We start from the raw sequence: 19,803 nt of genomic DNA on the forward strand, positions 1-19,803 counted from the left end.
CTGACGGAATAAAGTTGGATAATAAGAAAGTTTTCATAGTAAAGCGTTTTTTTTTTATACCAAGACCGAGTTTCAGAAAAATAGGTGAAGTTTCTTTCTTAATTCATATTGTCATGAAGAATTTTTCAATATTTTTACTAGATCGATTTTCGACCTTATGTACTTTGGACATAAGTGCCAAAAAAATATCTTCTTTGTCATGACCTTAAATATCGCGATATTCTGGCAATACTAGAAATATTTAAGAAGTTTCAATCCCCAAGTGACAAACTAAAAGAATTATAGAATTCATATATTTAAATTTATATAACAATTTTGACTTTTATAGTAATTAATAAATTAAAATTTTATCCATGTTACTGAGCATGCGCATTAAAGAAAATTTCACAGTCGATAAACACACCGACATAGCGTATCACCTAGAAAAACAATAAAAATACGTAGTAGAACTAGAAAATGCCAAGATTAAACAAAGCTAATGATGACAGCGATGACATTATCAAGACCTTACCTGCGTATGAGGCTATTTTTTCCGAGCATGCGCATAATAACACGGCTAATGTTAAGTTTACTTTATTTTAATTTAGGAATATTCTTTTATATCGTTTTTTGTAAGTTTTAAGCACATTCGTGCATATATTTTACGAAACATGTGTTGGTTGTTCTTAAATACTTCTAAATCCTTGCAAAAATAAATTAATTTGAAATTGTTCATTTTTATAGTATCTATGTAAATAGTACACAAAGGTCAGATTCGGTCTGTACAATTTCAACTATGATAATTTGTTGCGGGTTGCCTAAATATGTGACGTCACACTAAAAGAGTATTCCGTAAAGCAGAATGCAAAACGCGAATAGTTTTGGTGGGATTTAGCCAGTGTACATAATATTGAAATTACAGATATACTGGTGAGGTGATTGATGATAAGTTGTGAAACTAAAAATTTTGAGTTTATCTTTGTTTTCTGTAGGAAATGCTTATAGATTAGAAGGAAGTAAAACAGTAGAAATTCTTTGAGATTTTTTTTAATTGTTTTATATTATAAATTGTTTTAGTTTTTGTTCCCAAATTTATAAATAAATTTTGGAGAAAAAAACTTGGAAATGGTCCTTGCATATTGAAATGTGTCAATTTTCAAATATTTACGAACAGTTCTAGGAATTTCCTATTCGGAATTACATACAATGTGGCACGAAAAACTTAGTTATTTATAAAAATATCTCACACCAAGAAACTCCGGCCCGTTGAATTTAGATTATAAAGAAAGAATTGTAAATAAAATTGTAAGTTCGAAATCCTGTAACTTTTTAACCATCAATATTTGGACTAAGATAATACTTGACTCAAAATTGGTAGGTACCTATACTTTGGTCCCTAGTATCTCTAGTTTCGAGATTTCCCAACCGTTCCCAACGTAATTTGTTATTTTGTATTTATTTTTATCGAAATTAATTTTATAGACCAAATGGAGCTTTATTTCAGATCAGACATTTCCGACTGTTTAGAATTATGTTCTTTGGAATGAAAAAAATAAAACAATACTATACATGTATTTGTTACAAATTAAAACATAACACCTAATCTAATGAGAATATAGTTATTTACATTTGTCTCTTAATTATATTAATACACAAACTGGAATAGATTTTAATTCACTACCTATTTTATTCTAATTTTATTTTCTTACAAAACGTGTATTTTAAAATTAGTACAATTTACAATTTAACACACTTTGTACCAAACTGATTTACCCTGAATACATGAAACTTTTGAGAGATATGCTAACTTTAAAATTTTTGTATATTTAACTAGTACCATTAGTACCAAATAAAATGCTCTAAACAAACAAAAAATAATAATTTCGTTTTAGCACCCAATAAAAAATCTGTAGCAAATTAATCTTTGCATGTTATTGTCGCACAAATAAAAGAAGCGAAAGCGGCAGTAAACAAGCAAGTAAAACGCTCGCTTTTACTCCAAATGCGGAATTGCAACCGTCGGTGTCGCAATATTCACAGAACTCCAAGTTCAAGCCTCTACTTTGGGGTTCGTGGCAGGTGCCTATTTCTTGGTTCCACTCGATCATGGCGCAGCGCCTGACAATATTGACATAGCTGTTGCTTCCCGTTCCTAAAAAATAGCTTCAATTAATAACTGAAGAAACATTTATGTTTGACATATTTACACCGAGATTTGCCCCTACACTTTATTTCTGCTATTTCTTAAGTATTGAACATATGTTTGTCTTTCTCATAATTAAATCATTAGGTACTCATATCTTTTTTATGGCAACGCAAATTTAAATTGTTGAGAATAGGTGAACCACTCTTATTCTAGCCACTTTGTTAGTAGGTGAACCTACCCTACACTTTTTAACATGCCACGCCGCTAGCAGCGCCACCTTTATTAGTCTTTGAGTATTAGAAGTTCTTTTAAACTGTGTATCTCGATTTTGGAAATAAACCGTGATTTTTAACATAAAATTGTTGAGTTCAAAGTGAAATTTGTGCTGTGTTGGTTATCCGTAATCTAAACTAGTTGCGCGACGTTAAAATTTGTGATGCAAAGGTGTTAATCGAGTAAAATTTGTGATTTACTTTCTTATGTGTGCGAGAGATTTCGGGTTTATAAAACCAAACCAATGCAGTAAGTTTCAACAGTATTGTCAGATTCATTGTTGGTCTCTCTTCTTACAAATATTAGCTCTCAAAACAACATTTTACTACATATTTTGCCAATTTGTAAGATCAACGGTTCGTTAAAAAAGCTTTATCCATATCCAATTTTCGCAATGGCGTCAAATAAACAATTGAACATCCAATTTTGGACAATCAGCTACTGCAATCATGGACTTTAATTTTAGTTTTCCCTTTCACTGATTTGAGATATTAGTAATGGGCATCGCATTAGTTAACCAAGTTTTATAATATACTTAAAATACTGAATATACTAAAATCGCAATCAATGTTCTAACTTATAGATATTTATGCATATAAGAATACACCTTGTATTGTATTTTATTAACTTCCCTCATTTTCCCCGCTTAGTCACACTATTAATTTTAAATTTTACTGTTCAAGTTCCAATAATAAAACGTTTGATATTTATATGCATGAGTTGCAGTTCTTTAAATTTAATGCGTGAGTATTTTCTAGCACGAAAATTCAAACACGTGCCGTGTTTTTCTATGATCTAGGACAAAATGCTTGAGGCATATTCATTAGATGCGTATTGCATTGCGTACGAATTATGAAACTATGTACTTTCACTGGAGTTTAATATGACTGTTTGTAGTAGGTAGTTAAGCACTAAACAAGAAACTTTATATTACATATTCATTATGTAATTTTACTGTGTACGATCATTGCAAGTTTGTTTGAATATTTCATATCAATGCTTTAACAAGAAAGTAAATAGCAAAACGTTTCAGGAACATTGTATATATAGCAGTATCTGCTCTCAAAATAATCCAGAATTAAAATTGTGGTAGAGTGTACAAAGCAAGCATATTTGAGCACTGGCTAAGAAAAGTTGTTTCAAGATTATCGACAAATTTACAACAATCTTGGTGAATTAATTTTTCATTGCAAAGTCCTTAGATGTCCACTCAGATGTCCATTATAACTGTTTTGTAAATACCTTGCAAGCATGGAAAAAGAATTATCCAAGATTCTTGTACTTTTAAATAAGTTTTTATAATTTTTATGTTAGGTTTTACTTGTGTTGTATACTTTTCCGACGGTGCATTAGCGTCATTCTAGTAGGTATTTATTTGACTTAGTACCTACTTTGAAAAAGCAACTCACCTCTGATAGTCTTCTTGATGCATACGTTCTTCATCCTTTTGAGGTTGGCTTCGTTGTCGTTGCATAACTCCAGGGTGGGGGTCTGCTCTCGAAAGTTAGGGTTGAAATTGGGGTTGAACTGAGGGTTGTAATTCTGCCCCTGGTTGTAGTTCTGCCCCTGGTTGTAGTTCTGCCCCTGGTTGTAATTCGGCTGTAGACTGTCGTAGAAGTTTCCTCCCCTCCTGGCGTTGATGTCGCTGATGTTGAAGGGGTCGGCGCAGCTCCTGTCAATGTCGCTAGAGCATTTCCAACATTGCAGAGCGGAAACTGAAAAAAGATTTCATGAAATAATCTCAAAATATGGATGTCAAATAACAAACTCAGAATTCGAATTTTACAACGTACTTTTAAAAAGCCACTCCGAAATCTTCCAAACAATATTATTTTAAAAAATCTACAAATCTATATAGAACCATCCAAATGCAAGTGTTTGTTAAGAGAATCACGACATCGAGATACGGTTTTCACTACCTACTGTTCTCGAAAATGGAAGTTAAAAGTGATGTGTCTATACAGTCTGTTTGATTATAAATAGTCCAGATGGTATCTGTTGAAAAAGTCCATAGTTGGGTGAATCGTATATCCTCGGATATTTTTGGCTTTTTGGCTTTCACATATCACTAGAAATAAAAAATTTTCTATGCGCATAAAAAAAAACTTGGGCTTAACTTTTGGCGGCACAATATGTTAAAGAAATTCGAAAAATGTCATATGTTTCTTCCTATTTAATTATGTATCTTTTCAAGAGTTGATTTTAGACGAAAATGGAAGAGGAAATAAATGTTTGTAATTATTTTTTTTACAGAATATGACTAGTTACAAATCGAATGAATCATGATTATTATTGTAAAAATTGAAAAAATCGTCAAAAATTTGGTTAAAAAACATTACTTTTTAGGGAATTTTTTTGGGGTCTTTAAATTTGGTATAGGACCTTCATATTTGGCTCGAGAAAACTTCATGTTATGTAGAATCATCACACCAAATTTCATTAAAATCGGTTCTATAGATTTTGCATAATAATTTTGTAATCCAAATTTTGAAAAATATTTGCAAATTTTCAAAATTTTGCACAGCAAAAACCAAGGCCCATGGATACTTGAAAATTTAATCACATATAGAAGCGCTCTCAAGCTTTCAAACTTTTTTTGAAAAATTCGAATCCGTCAATTAGGAGAGCTCTGACGTTTGTTTAAACATTGGTCGAATTTTTGTACTTTTAAACAATTAGAATAACTTCGTGAATATTCAACCAAATCAAATTTTTTAAAGCAGGTTTTAAAAGTTATTGGAAAGACGCTTCTTTAAAAAATAAACAGATCGATTGGTCAATTAGTTACGTAGTTATAGCAGTTCAAAGTTAACAGTCATTTACAGTAAATGTACTTGGATATCCGGGCAAATTTTTCGAAAAATATTAAAAGGCCCCGAGCTATAACTCGGTTACCCATTTTTGGACACCCTGTATATTTTTAAATGGAATGTTATTTTCTTTATACTGACCCAGAACATTTTTTTTCGGTATGAAAAAAGTTATATCCCATTTAAAAATATATATACATTACAGGGTGTCCAAAAATGGGTAACCGTGTTACAGCTAGGGGCCTTTATAACCAAACAGACTGTATATACTATAATTAATACAAAAAAACATACGTGATATATTGGAATTGTTAAATTCAAAGAAATATTTTGTATTCTTGCTGTTCTATCATCACCCTCAACCAGTGATATAAAATGACCGTCATTTAAACTCGTGACGGTCATAGCCGCCATGACCAGGTCATGACGGTCATTACACGCCATAAATATTTTCAGTTATGAAAAATAATAGTACTTAAAATAATGTAAACTGAATCTCAATATTGCCTTAATAAATTCAACAACAAAACCATATTAATATCAAAAAAGTTTTTAACTACAAAACAAACAACACAAAAAACACATGTTCTTTGGCTATAGATTTCAAGTATAAACAAACAACAAAATAAACAAACAAAAAATTATTACCATTGGTTAAGTTTTAGGGACACCACGTCACCAGGTGGAACATAAACTTACTTCTTACCGCATTGACAATGAATATTTAATACATATTAATTTAATATTAACATTAATAAAATCATCAAAAGTATCTATAAAGTGATTTTATTTTACTGTAATAAATAATAATAATAATTTAAATATTTAAGAAACAAAAACTGTCATGACGCGGTCATTTTCTATGTGATGCGACGGTCATGGCAGGTCACGATATCGGCCATGCGCTGGTCACATGACCCACTTACATCACTGCCCTCAACAAAGAGACTCTTATTGCATTAAATAACTATTATTATATTGTCTTCGCATTTTGTGTGATTTGCTGTCAGTTTAAGCTAGGTACTTTATTTTGAAAATAATAATCCCTTTTCCATAACAGTTCTACACCACTGGTATTCACCGAGTCGTAGTCTAGTACACACGTAAACATGTTGTGGAACTCGAAAATGACCAATACAAACAACAAGCCATATTATATCGTATTCGCTTGTTGTGTAATCTTAAAAGAATTCAAGGATAAGGTTAGACTGCTTTTTGTTAAATGGTGTCAGAGAGGTAGGACTCATTATTCATTAATTTGAATTACCAGGTGTGCGTGGGCGAGTATATAATAATTAGGCATATTATGCATTGCTAGAAATGAAATAAACGCTGCTACAAATAATTTTAGACACCTATCTGCAATTATATTGTCTATACGTCATATTTCAAACAACTACAAACGAAATAAACGCTATTACAAACCATTTTAGACACCAATCTTGAATTACATTGTTTATATGTCGAATTTCAAGAAACTACAAACGAAATAAATGCCGATACAAACAATTACAAACTATTTTATGGCCAGAGCTCGGAGAATAGCAACTCTGTTAGATTTCGAATAAGTGCAATCGAAATAGACGCTACTGCAAACGATTTTAGACATCTACCTCGGATTGTAGTGACTATTTAGACTATTGATTATAGGATTTTAAAAGGAACTATGGCGTTCAAGATATTTTATTACATGATTCGTTCAAATGGTCATTTTAGATGAAAAAACCGCGGAGTGCTATTAAATTAGAGGGTGGAAATTGGAGATAGGGGTGAAAATGTACCCCTTTCAGTTTTTTAATTGTAACTCGAAAACGAAGCAAAATTTCAGTATAGTTCATAAGAAAAGTTTTGTAGAGAATTGAATTTCCCATCGAAATAGCTTATTTAAAAGAAACATTTTATGCAAAAAACCGTTAATCTTGTCTCTAACTTTTTTTTAGAAAAAGAAAAAGAAAATTGCTGTACCAAAAAACTTTCAAAATGGTGCGTTTTCAAATATAATTTTTTTACTTTTTTTTTAAATTTTATTAACGATTTTTTTGCATAAAATTTTTCTGTTAAATATTTTATAAGCCATTTCGATGGGAAATTCAATTCTCTACATAGTTTTTCCTACGAACTAGGTATACCGAAATTTTGCTTCGTTTTCGTGTTATATTTAAAAAACTGCAAATGTGCATTTCCCCCTATCTTCAATTTCAACCCTCTAATTTAATAGCACCCTGCGGTTTTTTCATTTTTAATGACCCTTCGAACAAGTCATGTGATGAAAATCCTGGAACGTCTTATTTCCTTCATTTTTTTGCAAAAAATGAGAATTAAAACGTATAAGGGTAAACGCGACGAAAATCGAAAAACGGTAATATGTTCATTAACGTTCCATGTACTTTTTAACCTTGTAATCAAAATAAGCCAGTTTTGCAATTAGCAATAAATATTTTTTTCTCGAAATGTAGAAATTTCATTGACAGGGCACAAAATTTGATACCGAAAAAAATAATATTATGTAATATATATACCTATATAATTATAGACCTATAACAATGTCTTTGGGATTTTCAAAAGTTTTTGAATATGGCTTCCTCGAGCGATTAACATCTTTTTTGAAGAAATATCATATACTTACAAAAAATCAACATGGATTTCGTGCAGGTATGTCTACTACAACTGCTATGCACTCTTTATATGATAATATATTGATGGCTCTGGAAGCGTATGAGTGTCCTGTTGGGGTTTTTTGCGACCTCAGCAGGGCATTCGACTGTGTAAACCATACACTGTTATTATCTAAATTACAAAATGTGGGTATTCGCGGATTAGCACTAAATTGGATCAGGAGAGGAAACAATCAGTTATTATTAATTATAATAATCAGAATAATGCTTCTGTAACATATAAATCAGAGTATGCCTCTGTTAAGATGGGAGTCCCACAGGGATCAGTTTTGGGTCCTGTGTTATTTTTATTATATGTCAACGATATTGACACTACTTCAACTAAGGCTCACTTTACTATGTATGCCGATGATACATCTTTGGTTTTGTCTAATAAGTCTGCAAGATTGTCATATTTTATTGGATAATCTGAATAAATGGTTTTCCCAGAATTCATTATATCTTAATGTTGCTAAAACTCAAGTACTCCGTTTTCATATGAGTCGTGCTATTAACTGTAAAAACTTAAGCTTTGATATTAATGATTTTCCGTTGACTAGTACTGATAATACTTACGCAAAATTTCTGGGTTTATATTTAGACGAAAACCTCAATTGGAAATATCACTGTCAAAGTCTAATATCTAAATTGTCATCTATTACCTATTTGTTTCGAAATATCAGAACAGTTCTTCATATAGAACACCTTCTGTGTCTGTATTACGCCCAGGTTGAGTCTCGACTGAGGTATGGTGTCTGTTTTTGGGGCAATTCGGTATTAGCCTCAAATGTTTTAATTGCACAGAAGCGAATTTTAAGGTGTATGATAGGAGTTCCCAGTCATTACTCGTGTAAGGATATTTTTAAAAATTTTAAAATTCTACCTTTACCATGTCTGTTCATATTTGAGATCTGCTTATATATATTCAAAAATAAAAGTAAATTTGTTTTAAATGATGCACTCCTCAAGTATAACACAAGACACAATACGAATTTACATGTTCCATTCGCTAGAATTAGAATAACGTCCAACTCTCCCGACCGTTTAGATCCTAGGCTATTTAATAAGTTACCTAACCAATTAAAATTGCTGAAAAGTGAATATTTGTTTAGGAAAGCTTTAAAGCAGTTTTTATTGGAAAAATGTTTTTATTCCATATTGGAATTTTTATCTACTTTGTCTTAGTTTGTAAGTTTTATTTGACTATTCCTATACATATTATGTCTGAGGAAAATAAATTATTATTATTATTATTATTAATTATTATTAATAATAATAGGCTTTGATAAATGAAAATAAATTCATAGCACTGAAGACCACACGGCAAAAACGATGAAAGTCACTTTTATTACATTTGCTAGAAAATGAATTTTAATTGTAATTATTTATCGCAGAAAACGATAAAAGTTTCCTTAAGCCGCTATAATTTTTCTTCTTTTTACACAGGCATTATTTTGGTACTAATATCCTTATTACATATACCTACCGCAAAAATTGACTTTGTTTGATATTTTTGCTGTGTAATCCATCTTAAAAGAAAACAAATTAAATCAGTCAATAAATATCTTTTTTACAAGGGTGTTTCCATTTGAAATGGAATGCACTGTATACAGGGTAACCCACGGTGACGACACATTACACGAAAATTGAATAATTACAAATATTTCGAATTTTCACTACCAAGAACGGCGGTGACAGCATTTTTAACATTAAGGCGATGTTTCGCATTGCACTAGCTATGTCCTGTCCAAATTTTGTTCGAACAATTCTCCTGGTTTCGACAATGCCTACGTATGTTTTCAGCCACGAAAATTGAATAATTTCAAATATTTCGAATTTAATGCCGAATTTAGTCAACTTTAAACCATCTTCAATTATTTTTTTAAATGGAACACCCTGTATATTTTTGCGCTCTCTGATGAACAATTTTGTTCTCTTTCGAAATGGTACAATGGTTCCCTATACCTGTCTCTTCTGGTTTTTAAGGCATTTACTGTTTTTCCTGCAGTCAACGGATATTGCATAATTTCTTGCGAGGATGGCTGTGAAATTTTTAGTGGAACTTCAAAACAACCACCTAATATGTCACCAGTTTATTGTTGTCAATTATTAAATGATTTTAACGCGAACATATAGAAGATCTACCAGCAACTTTATTATTGTAAAATACACGCTGTGCTTTTTTAATTTTTTTTTTAAATTTAAATACATATATCAAAAACGGTTAACTTTAAGAATAGAAAACCTTTATGAAAGTTCACCTAAAAATTGACGTAGAATCCAAAATTGCAATAATATACAGGGTTTTCCATTTAAAATAAGCAAGTTGATGGCGACTAACGAAGATGACGTCAACTTCTGGTACAACCGGAAGCGTTAGGTGGGCGCCATTATTTTAGTTGAGAAGGGCATACCCGAAAACACTATTGCCCAAATTTTCGAAATTAAAATCGAAGTAGTCTCTGAAATATGCCTAATGTCTGGGACACCCTGTATTTCTATTTATGAAAAAAGTTGTACATTGAAAGAAAACAACTGCTAACGACAATAATTTGTTGGGAAAATGCAGTACAACACTTCAAGGTGAATTTTCCACATGGTAGGTTTTCAATGTTTTTTGAACTCCTGCATATACGTATGTATATAATCGTTAGCAAGGAATAGCAACTAACATTGATAATAACTGAAATTTTCCCACATGGTAAGTCTCGACGACCTTGGTGGTACTATTTGTTGATGATATTTATGAAGAATATATAATTTTTTATATTAGAAATGCTCTCTAATTTCTAAGTAACGTTGCTTTAAAGTACTGAAATGCTTTAAGAAACACAGTTAATCTAAGTTTTTCCAAATTTCCACTGTTTCAGTTATAACAACATAAAAATTGTAGATAAATACATCTATATACATTTTTTCCATAAATGCCATATTGTATTATTTCATACACGAAAACGTGCTGTTTAGCATATATTAGACCATTAATTTATAAATACCTTGTTTTACACATTATAGACGATGACTTCACTTCTAGTTCATCAGGTAATTTTAACACCAGTAAACAAGGATATGTTGCGTTTGTGAGAAGGTGTTATCTGTTCATGCAAATAATAGTGTATTACAATATTTTTTGAAGATGTGAACAATATTTTTTTGGGGCACTATAATGACGTACCTAATTAAAAATTAACAGTATTAGTTGAAATAAGTAGTTTTTAGTTATACAGGGTGATTCACAAATGGTGACGAAAAATGAAACCTCGTATTCTTTGGTGAATTTTAAGGGGAATCTTTCCTATACAGTTTTTATCTAGCACGCTTCGTTAAAAAGATACACCCAAATATTTTAAATTTTTTTAAATAATTTAAAAAGTAGTAAGTGAAATAATTTGAAATTGGGCACATATATTTATGTAAACATTGTCTTAAATCTGAGGCCTTTTTCTAAAAATTAGATGTTTCAGTGGTGGAGATACCAGGTATCAAAGGCATATTTTTCTAAATAAAATAGTGCGCCACTGCTTTACGGTAACGGTTATGACATTTTCGGATTTGTCTTTCAATTTTCTACAAATTACTACCCAATTATATTTTTCGAAAAAAGCCTAATTTTCGGGTAAAACCTAAAAACGAACTGAGAACATACTTCTATATGTATATATACGATATTCGAATACTATAATCTTTTTTAAAATTACATAGTGGGCTGCGATAGCAGTTAGAAGAAAGAATAAATAATGCTTTTCATCAGATTCTAGCAACAATAAATTTCGAATAAATTACATTTTCGTTACTAAAAAGTTGTCGGGCCTGTGTTCGTGGAAATGAAGGTATTTTTGAGCATTTACTCAAATAAAATCATTAAAATGATGACTAATGTTATTAATTTCGTTATTCGAATAAATAACCGATTAGTGCTTGACATGTCATTTAAGTAAAAGTGTAGTTGGTTTTTTAAGTTTTACTCGAAAATCAGGCTTTTTTCGAAAAACGTAAGAGAGTAATTTGTAGAAAATTGGCGAATCCGAAAATATCAAGATTGTTACCGTGAAGCAGTAGCGTACTATTTTATTTAGAAAAATATGTATCTCCGCCACTGGAGCATATAAATTTTAGGAAAAGCCCTTTTGGACAATGTTTACATAAATACATATACCCAATTTCAAATTATTTCACTTATTAGTTTTTAAATTATTTAAAAAAATTTAAAATATTTTTTGTCTAACACCCTGTATCTTTTTAACGAAGCATCCTAGATAAAAACTTTATAGGAAAGACTCCCCTTAAAATTCACCAAAGAATACGAGATTTCATTTTTGGTCACCATTTGTGAATCACCTTGTTTGTAAATAAGTTCGAAATATTTTAAAGGCGGTTGCCGAAGTTATTTTGTGAAGAAAAAAGGTTAATGTAAACGTAGGTTGAATTATTGCTTTGCTACCCGCTTGTGGGTGGTAAAATAAAATTTTAATAGATTTTCCTTTCCAAGAACAATAACGCTCTCTCCAACTATAGGGTTGGCCCTAGCTCAGCTCAGCAACCGGGGTGGGGTTGATATAACTGAAAATAATTCTCTTAAGGCGCCACCCGTTTTACAACCCGATGGACAATACGCAAGAAGGCTGGAGAGACGCCGGAACCTTACAGTACAAAAAAAAACGGGAAAAAGGTACAAATAAAAGCCCTAAGAAAGTAACTATACAAACGGTAACTTTAATTTATATAAATGGCCGGTGCCTAAAGGCTACAATCGCTAAATCAATTTAGTTGTAAATATTGACCGATTATGCACCTCTTAGGTATGTTTGGCAAAATAGTGTTAACTATAGGTAATTTAACTAATAAGGATAGTGATAACCCTCTCCGATAGCGCTATTGGTTCGGTGTACAGACTTTCGAAGAAATCAATTACATAAAACATATCTTATAACTCAAATTAAGTGCCTAATCGATTAAATATGTTTTTAATATTCTTTAGATTGTTGGGAAACAATATTAAGTAAAGCGTAAGCGAATAAAGGCCATTTAACTAGTAACAAGGGCAATTGAGCTTAGCATAAACAAAGTATGAATACTATCAAAAGTTTTGTAAGCGAACCTAAAGTTTATTAATTATTGCCGTTACCTATATCGAAGTAGTATAAATTTATAAACTATAACAAAAGAACAGGGAAAAGGTCAGCAAGAATTGTAAGTAAATAATTTATGTACCTTATTAAAACAATTAACTAATAAGTTACCTAACAGTACGCCAAACTAAATAACAAGGGGAAAAAACTAAGTAGTAATGTCTACTAAGGTGAGTAAAGTAATTATCTGGTAGCGGAATAGAATAAGTAAAATAGGCGGTGATAATTGCTACCACCTAAGCTAAATTTCCAAATAGAAGATAGAATAAAATATATACTATATGATCAGGCTACATCAGGTAAGGATTAACTATGTAACATGCATAACTTAAAATTAAGCTTATCTGAGCGGTTTCTGCAGCACCAGTGACTGGTTCCAACGATTATGCAGGGGAATATCTACTACTCCAACCATACAGGAGCATCCACAAAAGGACACGAAGCCAGGCAGCAACTGGGAGTTATGTCAGGCGAGTCTTGGATAGGGATACTGCTCTCCAGTGCAGATAATAATCCAACCAAAGCGAGGAGTAAGCCTGCGTTGTTTAACCAAGGTCCGGGGTTATGATACCTTGGACTTCCACTGGCAATGAATCACCCGGTATATGAGGATGAAGTAGGAAAACACCCAGTACACTAACAGCGACGAAGACGGTGACGTTGAGGGTGAGAGTGCGAATATACTCGTAATAAGATGAAATTAAAACAAGGATGAGTGCGAGTACGAGGACGATTACGAGTACCCGTAGTACGAGGACGACTACGAAGACGAGGCCTATAAAAAAAGAGACAAGCATGTCTAAGTAGGTTTCCCAGTGAGGTAGAGATATAGAAAATTAGTGAAGATTATTTAAAGTTTTACCTTTGTTGTAGGGCGGCCTCGTGGTGAATGGTACATTATGTCGGGTTTTATAGGCACAAATCCAACCAACAACGGTTGACACTGGATTCACCAGAACTAACAAAACAAATTTTTGCCCACAAAATGCAGCAAGATCCGCAAAAGCGATATTTATTGTAACGAGAACACACGCTGCTAAGTCGACAATTCTCTCGCGACCAAGAGCCCAGGAGGAAGTAAGAAATGCCTGAGACCAAGAAAAAAGGAAAGAAAAAGTCCGTTCGGCCGTATATCGACAGGGAACTTTATATTTACCTACCGACGATAATTTAATGAACAAATTGAAATATTTTGGGAAAAATACAAATTAAACCATACCATAATATTTGTTTAAAATAGAAAATACTCAAATACTCTAATTTACCTAAATACCTAGCTACTTTTAATAGGGACTAATATACATTTAAATAAAATAGTAAGGAAAAAAAATAAGCCCGTAACGTTGCCGAGATGTTTAAATTTTAATTTTTTATTTATTTTTATTAATTATTTCAAGGAGTTTTAAATATATTGACTCGAAATTTGATGGTTATATTTTAATTAGAAATATTGACAGCAACCTACTATAATGTATCAATAGAAATTAAAAATGCACAACTTACAATAAAATATGTTTTATTTTTTTTCAAACAAAAAACGATGCATTCTACGAAAAAAATTGAAAAGACCAATTTCATTCAAAATTGATGGCGGATATCTAAAAAAATATCAAAAGGGGAAAAAGTCAGTGGCGTACCATTATTTTTTATTAAAAAAAGGTTGTGGCATTCTTGCACGGACGCCACTGGTATAAGTAGAAGTATTCGGATCACCCCAAAAAATTAACATTTATCCCTCCAAAACGTTTTTCAAATTTCGAGCCAATATCTTTAAAACTTTAAAATAATTAATAAAAATAAATAAAAAATTAAAATTTAAAACGAAGCATAATTCAACCTACGTTTATATAAACTTTTTTTCAAAAAACATCTTCTGCAGCCACCCCCTAAAATATTTCGCACTTATTTACAAACACCCTGTATAATTTTAATTTCATCTGTACTAGTTTTATTAATTTTTTCCCATTTGTTTATGTTAATTACTCCAGGTAATTTATTTTTTAATGAACTCAGCTTTTTATTCATTTTCAATTTCTGAGAGGTGAATCATAATTTGAAAAGTACTTCTTAAAATATGGCTGACTGATTTCGTGGTTTATCATCAAAACAAATATAGATCTGTTTTTTCTATTGCCTTTCAAATATATTTTAGTCATTACATCGAAAATTAATATCTCAACTCAACTGGAAAAAGTAATAATATTCGCAGTATCGACGAAGTAAATATTTCATTTCGAAAAATATTGATTGATTGTCCAATTACTAATCTTACGTACTTTATTTTTCAATCTGTCTTGATAACAGTAATTTCTTGAATTTAATATCTATCGTTTTCAACAACTGGCTTCCTCTACATGATGATAATAATAGCAATAATGATTAATTTTTCTCATTATTCAAATATCTACTCATGACGTCAAAAGACTTCCGCATAAATTTTTCTTAGTAATTTTCATGGTTCACGGAAATGATAGTTGCAAAACGATGATTGATAAAATTATAACGATTTTGATGAAACATTCATTTAAAATGTAAACGATAAAAAAAACTTCAAAATCACTTCCTTTTAGTTTTCCAAAGTTTCTTCTACAAATTTGTAAATATCACAAAATATCATTGACAATTTTGTAGATATAACATCGTTTTGATTATTAATTATTGGCAAATAAAAGCGCTATTTCTAAACTGAAGACTAACAATATCTTTATTTCAGGGCTCACTAGATGCAGTTTGGGCATCCAAGGTAAGTTTTTCTTGCATGGTTCAGTTTAATGTTATAAGAAACATGTTAATATATTGTCTGATGTTATTTATGTACACTGATTCACGAAAATATTTTCAAATTCAATTACTACTGCTATTGGTTGCCGAGATATCAATGGTTGAACGAACACCTTTGACTTTAAAAAAGTACAAAAAAAGGCTTCAAAATGTTTTTTATCTCGGTGCGATCCTATTTTACTGAAATACAGCCTTGAAAAAAATCACTAAAAATGTATCCAATTTTTTTTGTCCCCTGTCATTTTTTCCAGTAGTTTATATACCTACTTTATTAGATAGTGTCTGTTTAAGAAACATACAATATATTTACTCGTTTATTTTCTCCTTTTTCCCGAAAAAATAAAAAAAAAGTTGTTTAGATATCCCGACCCTCAATTTTCGAAAAAAATTGAGTGACGAAATCCGCATCTATATATTGATTAGTTTAAGAGATACTGCACGTTTTTCAATTTTGGTCGTTTTCTGTGATACCTTTAAGCAAACCGGAACGCAAAAGGAAACAAATATTAAGTAATTATTCGTGCAAGATATACTGAGATACAGTTTCCTCAATCAACTTTTCTAGAAAGTATTTTTTTCTGATTTCTCGTAACACAGAAGGAACCCTTCAAAAGTGTCGAATTTAGTCCACTAAGTACACCTGTAAGACGGTATCTGCTGTACACGCTAATAAGAATGTTTGTTTGCATAAAATATAGCGTATCAATAATTTATTTAATCAATTATCCCAAACTCTGCCTCATTTCCTACGTTTTGTTTCTCGTCATAAAGTAATTATTGCTACGGTCCGTACGATATTTGTTGGGATGGAATTATAAGAAGACCCCTGCGTTTCTTTCTTGGAATTAACCTCATTCGACACCGCGGCGTGGCGTTCACCGTAGCAGCTTCCAATGCATACTGTGTTCTGCAGTTACGAAGAGGTGTTTTTGTAAGTGTATCGTCCTGTGCATTTTCAGTGTAGTTTCTTATTGAAATAAATCAATGGAGGTGAAATATAAAAGAAAGGAATTTTATTCCTAATCGAAGAGCATCGTGTTTAACATGTCTTAATTATTGTGTATTATAAAATAACGCGGAAAATTTCAAGGCACGTCCCTGCTGCAGTAAATTGTTACAGTACTTCCGATAACAGAACCTTATGAGCTTGCATTCATTTCGTGGAATTCTATTCCAACAAGTATTGTACGGATTGTATTCTTTCCTATCGATATCTATTATCCGGAAAATAAGTTATTAAATTTTTTGCGTCTTAAATTTGATAAGTACTAAGCAAGTCACTTAAAAATCGCTAAAATTCTTTGAAAGACAGCACATGGAATTTTTTTTATTATATCTTAATGTTTATAATATCTCATAAGTTTTACGCAAGGTCAGTTTATCACTTTCAAATTTACGATCGGTCATTTCATTTTCTATTTATATTTAAATTATTATTAATTTTTATACATAGAAACATTATCATTGCGTATGGAAGTATATCATAAAAAACAGTTGCTATATAAACGCAGTTTACGAAATGGACAGCATTTTTTTATAAAATCGAATTTTGAAAAATGCAATTGATTCTTTAAGTTCTTTCTATATTACATACTCACCAAGTTGCATAAAAATGCAATATATAGAAAAATGTCACCATCTTTCCAAAATTTCTGATAGCATGACGTATAATTGTTAATAACTCAGCAACGACTCGTCTGCGCCAATAGCGGATTTTGACAGTTTATTATCCATAAATTGAGGAGTATTTTCCGAAAGTTTCATGAGGTTTAGTTAATTTTTAGACAATTGACAATAATTTTAAGAAAAACATCGATTCTTGCCACTTCTTGTTAATTGCAAAACTATTTTTGTGCGATTCAGTCGAGATGTTGAAACAAAAAGCATTTTTTGCGACGTAAATTTTTGTTAATTATATTTTTTCTCACTATGTGGCGCTTGTATACTTTATTGTGTCATTATAATATAAGATATTTGTAGCTAATTTGTAAAAAATGCGATTTATGGAAAATGACCAGAATCACAAAGTTTTGGGCCTCTGTCGACTGGACTATAATCAGTACTTGTTACATGTGGTAGTAGATACTTGATAATTGATATTTGAATACAAGAAAAATACATTAGAGGCTAATAAAAACAAAACAATATTAAATTGGTTACGAATACAAATTTTATATTTTTAAAACTGGTGGCAAATTTAATGCTATTCAGAAGGTTTTTTTGGCATCAAATAAGAGTACAAATTCATAGTGTGACGAAAATATATCTTCCTGTAACGTGTAAAATATAAGTACAGAATAATTATGTGATACCCGTCAATGTATAAACCTCGTCCTATATTTTTAATTGCGTATTTATTATAAGTTTACCACAACAAAATGTCCATGAAACTGTGGAGGTGACTCAAAACAAATTCCTAATACCAGATATACGAGTACAAGATTATACATTTTATGCCATTTGCAGAACAGGTCATCATTAAGAATTAATACCTAGGTGTGTGGGAAGCCTTAAATATACAGGGTGTGAATTTAGTGGGTATTTGAATAATTTGAGGATATTGGATTTAATGAGCAGTCTGCAGTAATCATGATAATATCGCCCAAAAGATTTTTATTACAAATAATCACAGGTCAACAAAATTTAACTTTTTTGGAAGCAGAAACTTGAATATATATTTCCGAGGGATTTAGGTGCGCTGAATCCGAATCTGGCAGCAGAATTGCTCTATCACGTCAGGTTTTTGAGATATCCTAACCTAAAGGTGCAAAAAACACTGTTTTTCGTCATATTTGAGATTATGTAGTAATATCACCTGATCAAAAAACTGTGCTCTTGAACTTATGACGCTGGCTTAGAAAGCATTATTTTTACGCAGTATAATATGATGTAAACAAACAATTATTCCAAAATGATATCAACTAATACAGCTTATTAATAAATTTTCCACTTTTTTTCGCATTGGATTAAGTAAGTTAATAATTAATTCTGGGAAAATATAAATACAAGATGGTTCAACAAAGAAATGAATGAAATTACCAAACAAAAAGAGAAAAGGAATTGTAGTTAAAAAGGTAGATGAATATCTGTGGTAATCCAAAAACACAGTATGTGCTTCAAGCTGTTGAAGTTTTGATCAAAAACTTGTGGAACTCCTTTATACAAAGATTTGGAACCGAAATAATATTTATTTTCAAAATATTTAGTACCTACGTGTTATTTTGCATTGCCGATATGCTGTTATAAAGAAAATTTACTTACCTTTTGGGCTGAATAGCGCAACGGCCAGCACAGAGACACAAACGACAAATTTAGCCGTCATCTTCCGTTGATTTTGGCGCTTCACTGTAACACTGAAAACTGAAACGGCAATTTCGCGTAAGATGTGAATTCTCCGCTTCAACTTACGCACAACCTGCTGGGTATAATCTAATCCTGTTTACAGGCGTGTCGCCGTAGAGGACGACGGAGAAAGATTTGTTTCCCCACCGTGTTTTGCTCTTGGTACTGTACAGGGGGATTCTTCTGTTACGCGCCGGAAAACTCGCACAAGGTGACGTACCTACTTCAAAAAGGCATCGCCTAGAATTTGCTCTTTGAAGCGACCATATCAAAGATCAAGTAGAATAAATTAATAAAAATTTAAAATTTCTCTGTTTAAAAACGTCTCAATTTTCTTGACTTCATAACCTTCTTTTTTATTTAGTGAAATAAATGAATAAAAAATAAAAAATTTCTGTTTAAAAATTTCCGTCAGTTTTCTGTTTTTGATTGTCTACCCTTTTTTTAGTTATCAGTTGTACAAACGCTTCCCCCAAAGTCCATCTCTAGAATCGTCCCTGTTAATCGTACTTTAAAGGCTTGTCAAATGATTTTTTTTTTTGTATTGTGGGCAGAATAGAAAGTACACTGTATCTTTTATAGTAACCAAGTTACGCATCAAGGTCAAAATATTTTATGCTTATAGGGTAAAAAATGAAACAACTCTTGAAAGGTACAAAAAACGAGAACGATTAAATTGGTGTTTTTTT

The 19,803-nt window shown here is 31.3% G+C and overlaps 1 protein-coding gene across 1 annotated transcript; it reads right to left on the reverse strand.

Moving 5' to 3' along the window:
• Positions 1-1,535: 1,535 nt before the first annotated feature.
• Positions 1,536-19,236, reverse strand: LOC108916339. The gene is made up of 3 exons (XM_018722567.2): positions 19,034-19,236; positions 3,808-4,113; positions 1,536-2,131 (listed from the first exon to the last, which is right to left on the reverse strand). The coding sequence occupies exons 1-3, from the start codon at positions 19,092-19,094 to the stop codon at positions 1,911-1,913; spliced, it is 588 nt and encodes a 195-aa protein (XP_018578083.1). The 5' UTR covers positions 19,095-19,236; the 3' UTR covers positions 1,536-1,910.
• Between the last annotated feature and the right edge of the window lie 567 nt (positions 19,237-19,803).

The sequence above is a fragment of the Anoplophora glabripennis genome, unplaced genomic scaffold (genome assembly GCF_000390285.2).
Source record: "Anoplophora glabripennis isolate ALB-LARVAE unplaced genomic scaffold, Agla_2.0 scaffold1083, whole genome shotgun sequence".
NCBI classification, from domain to species: domain Eukaryota; kingdom Metazoa; phylum Arthropoda; class Insecta; order Coleoptera; family Cerambycidae; genus Anoplophora; species Anoplophora glabripennis.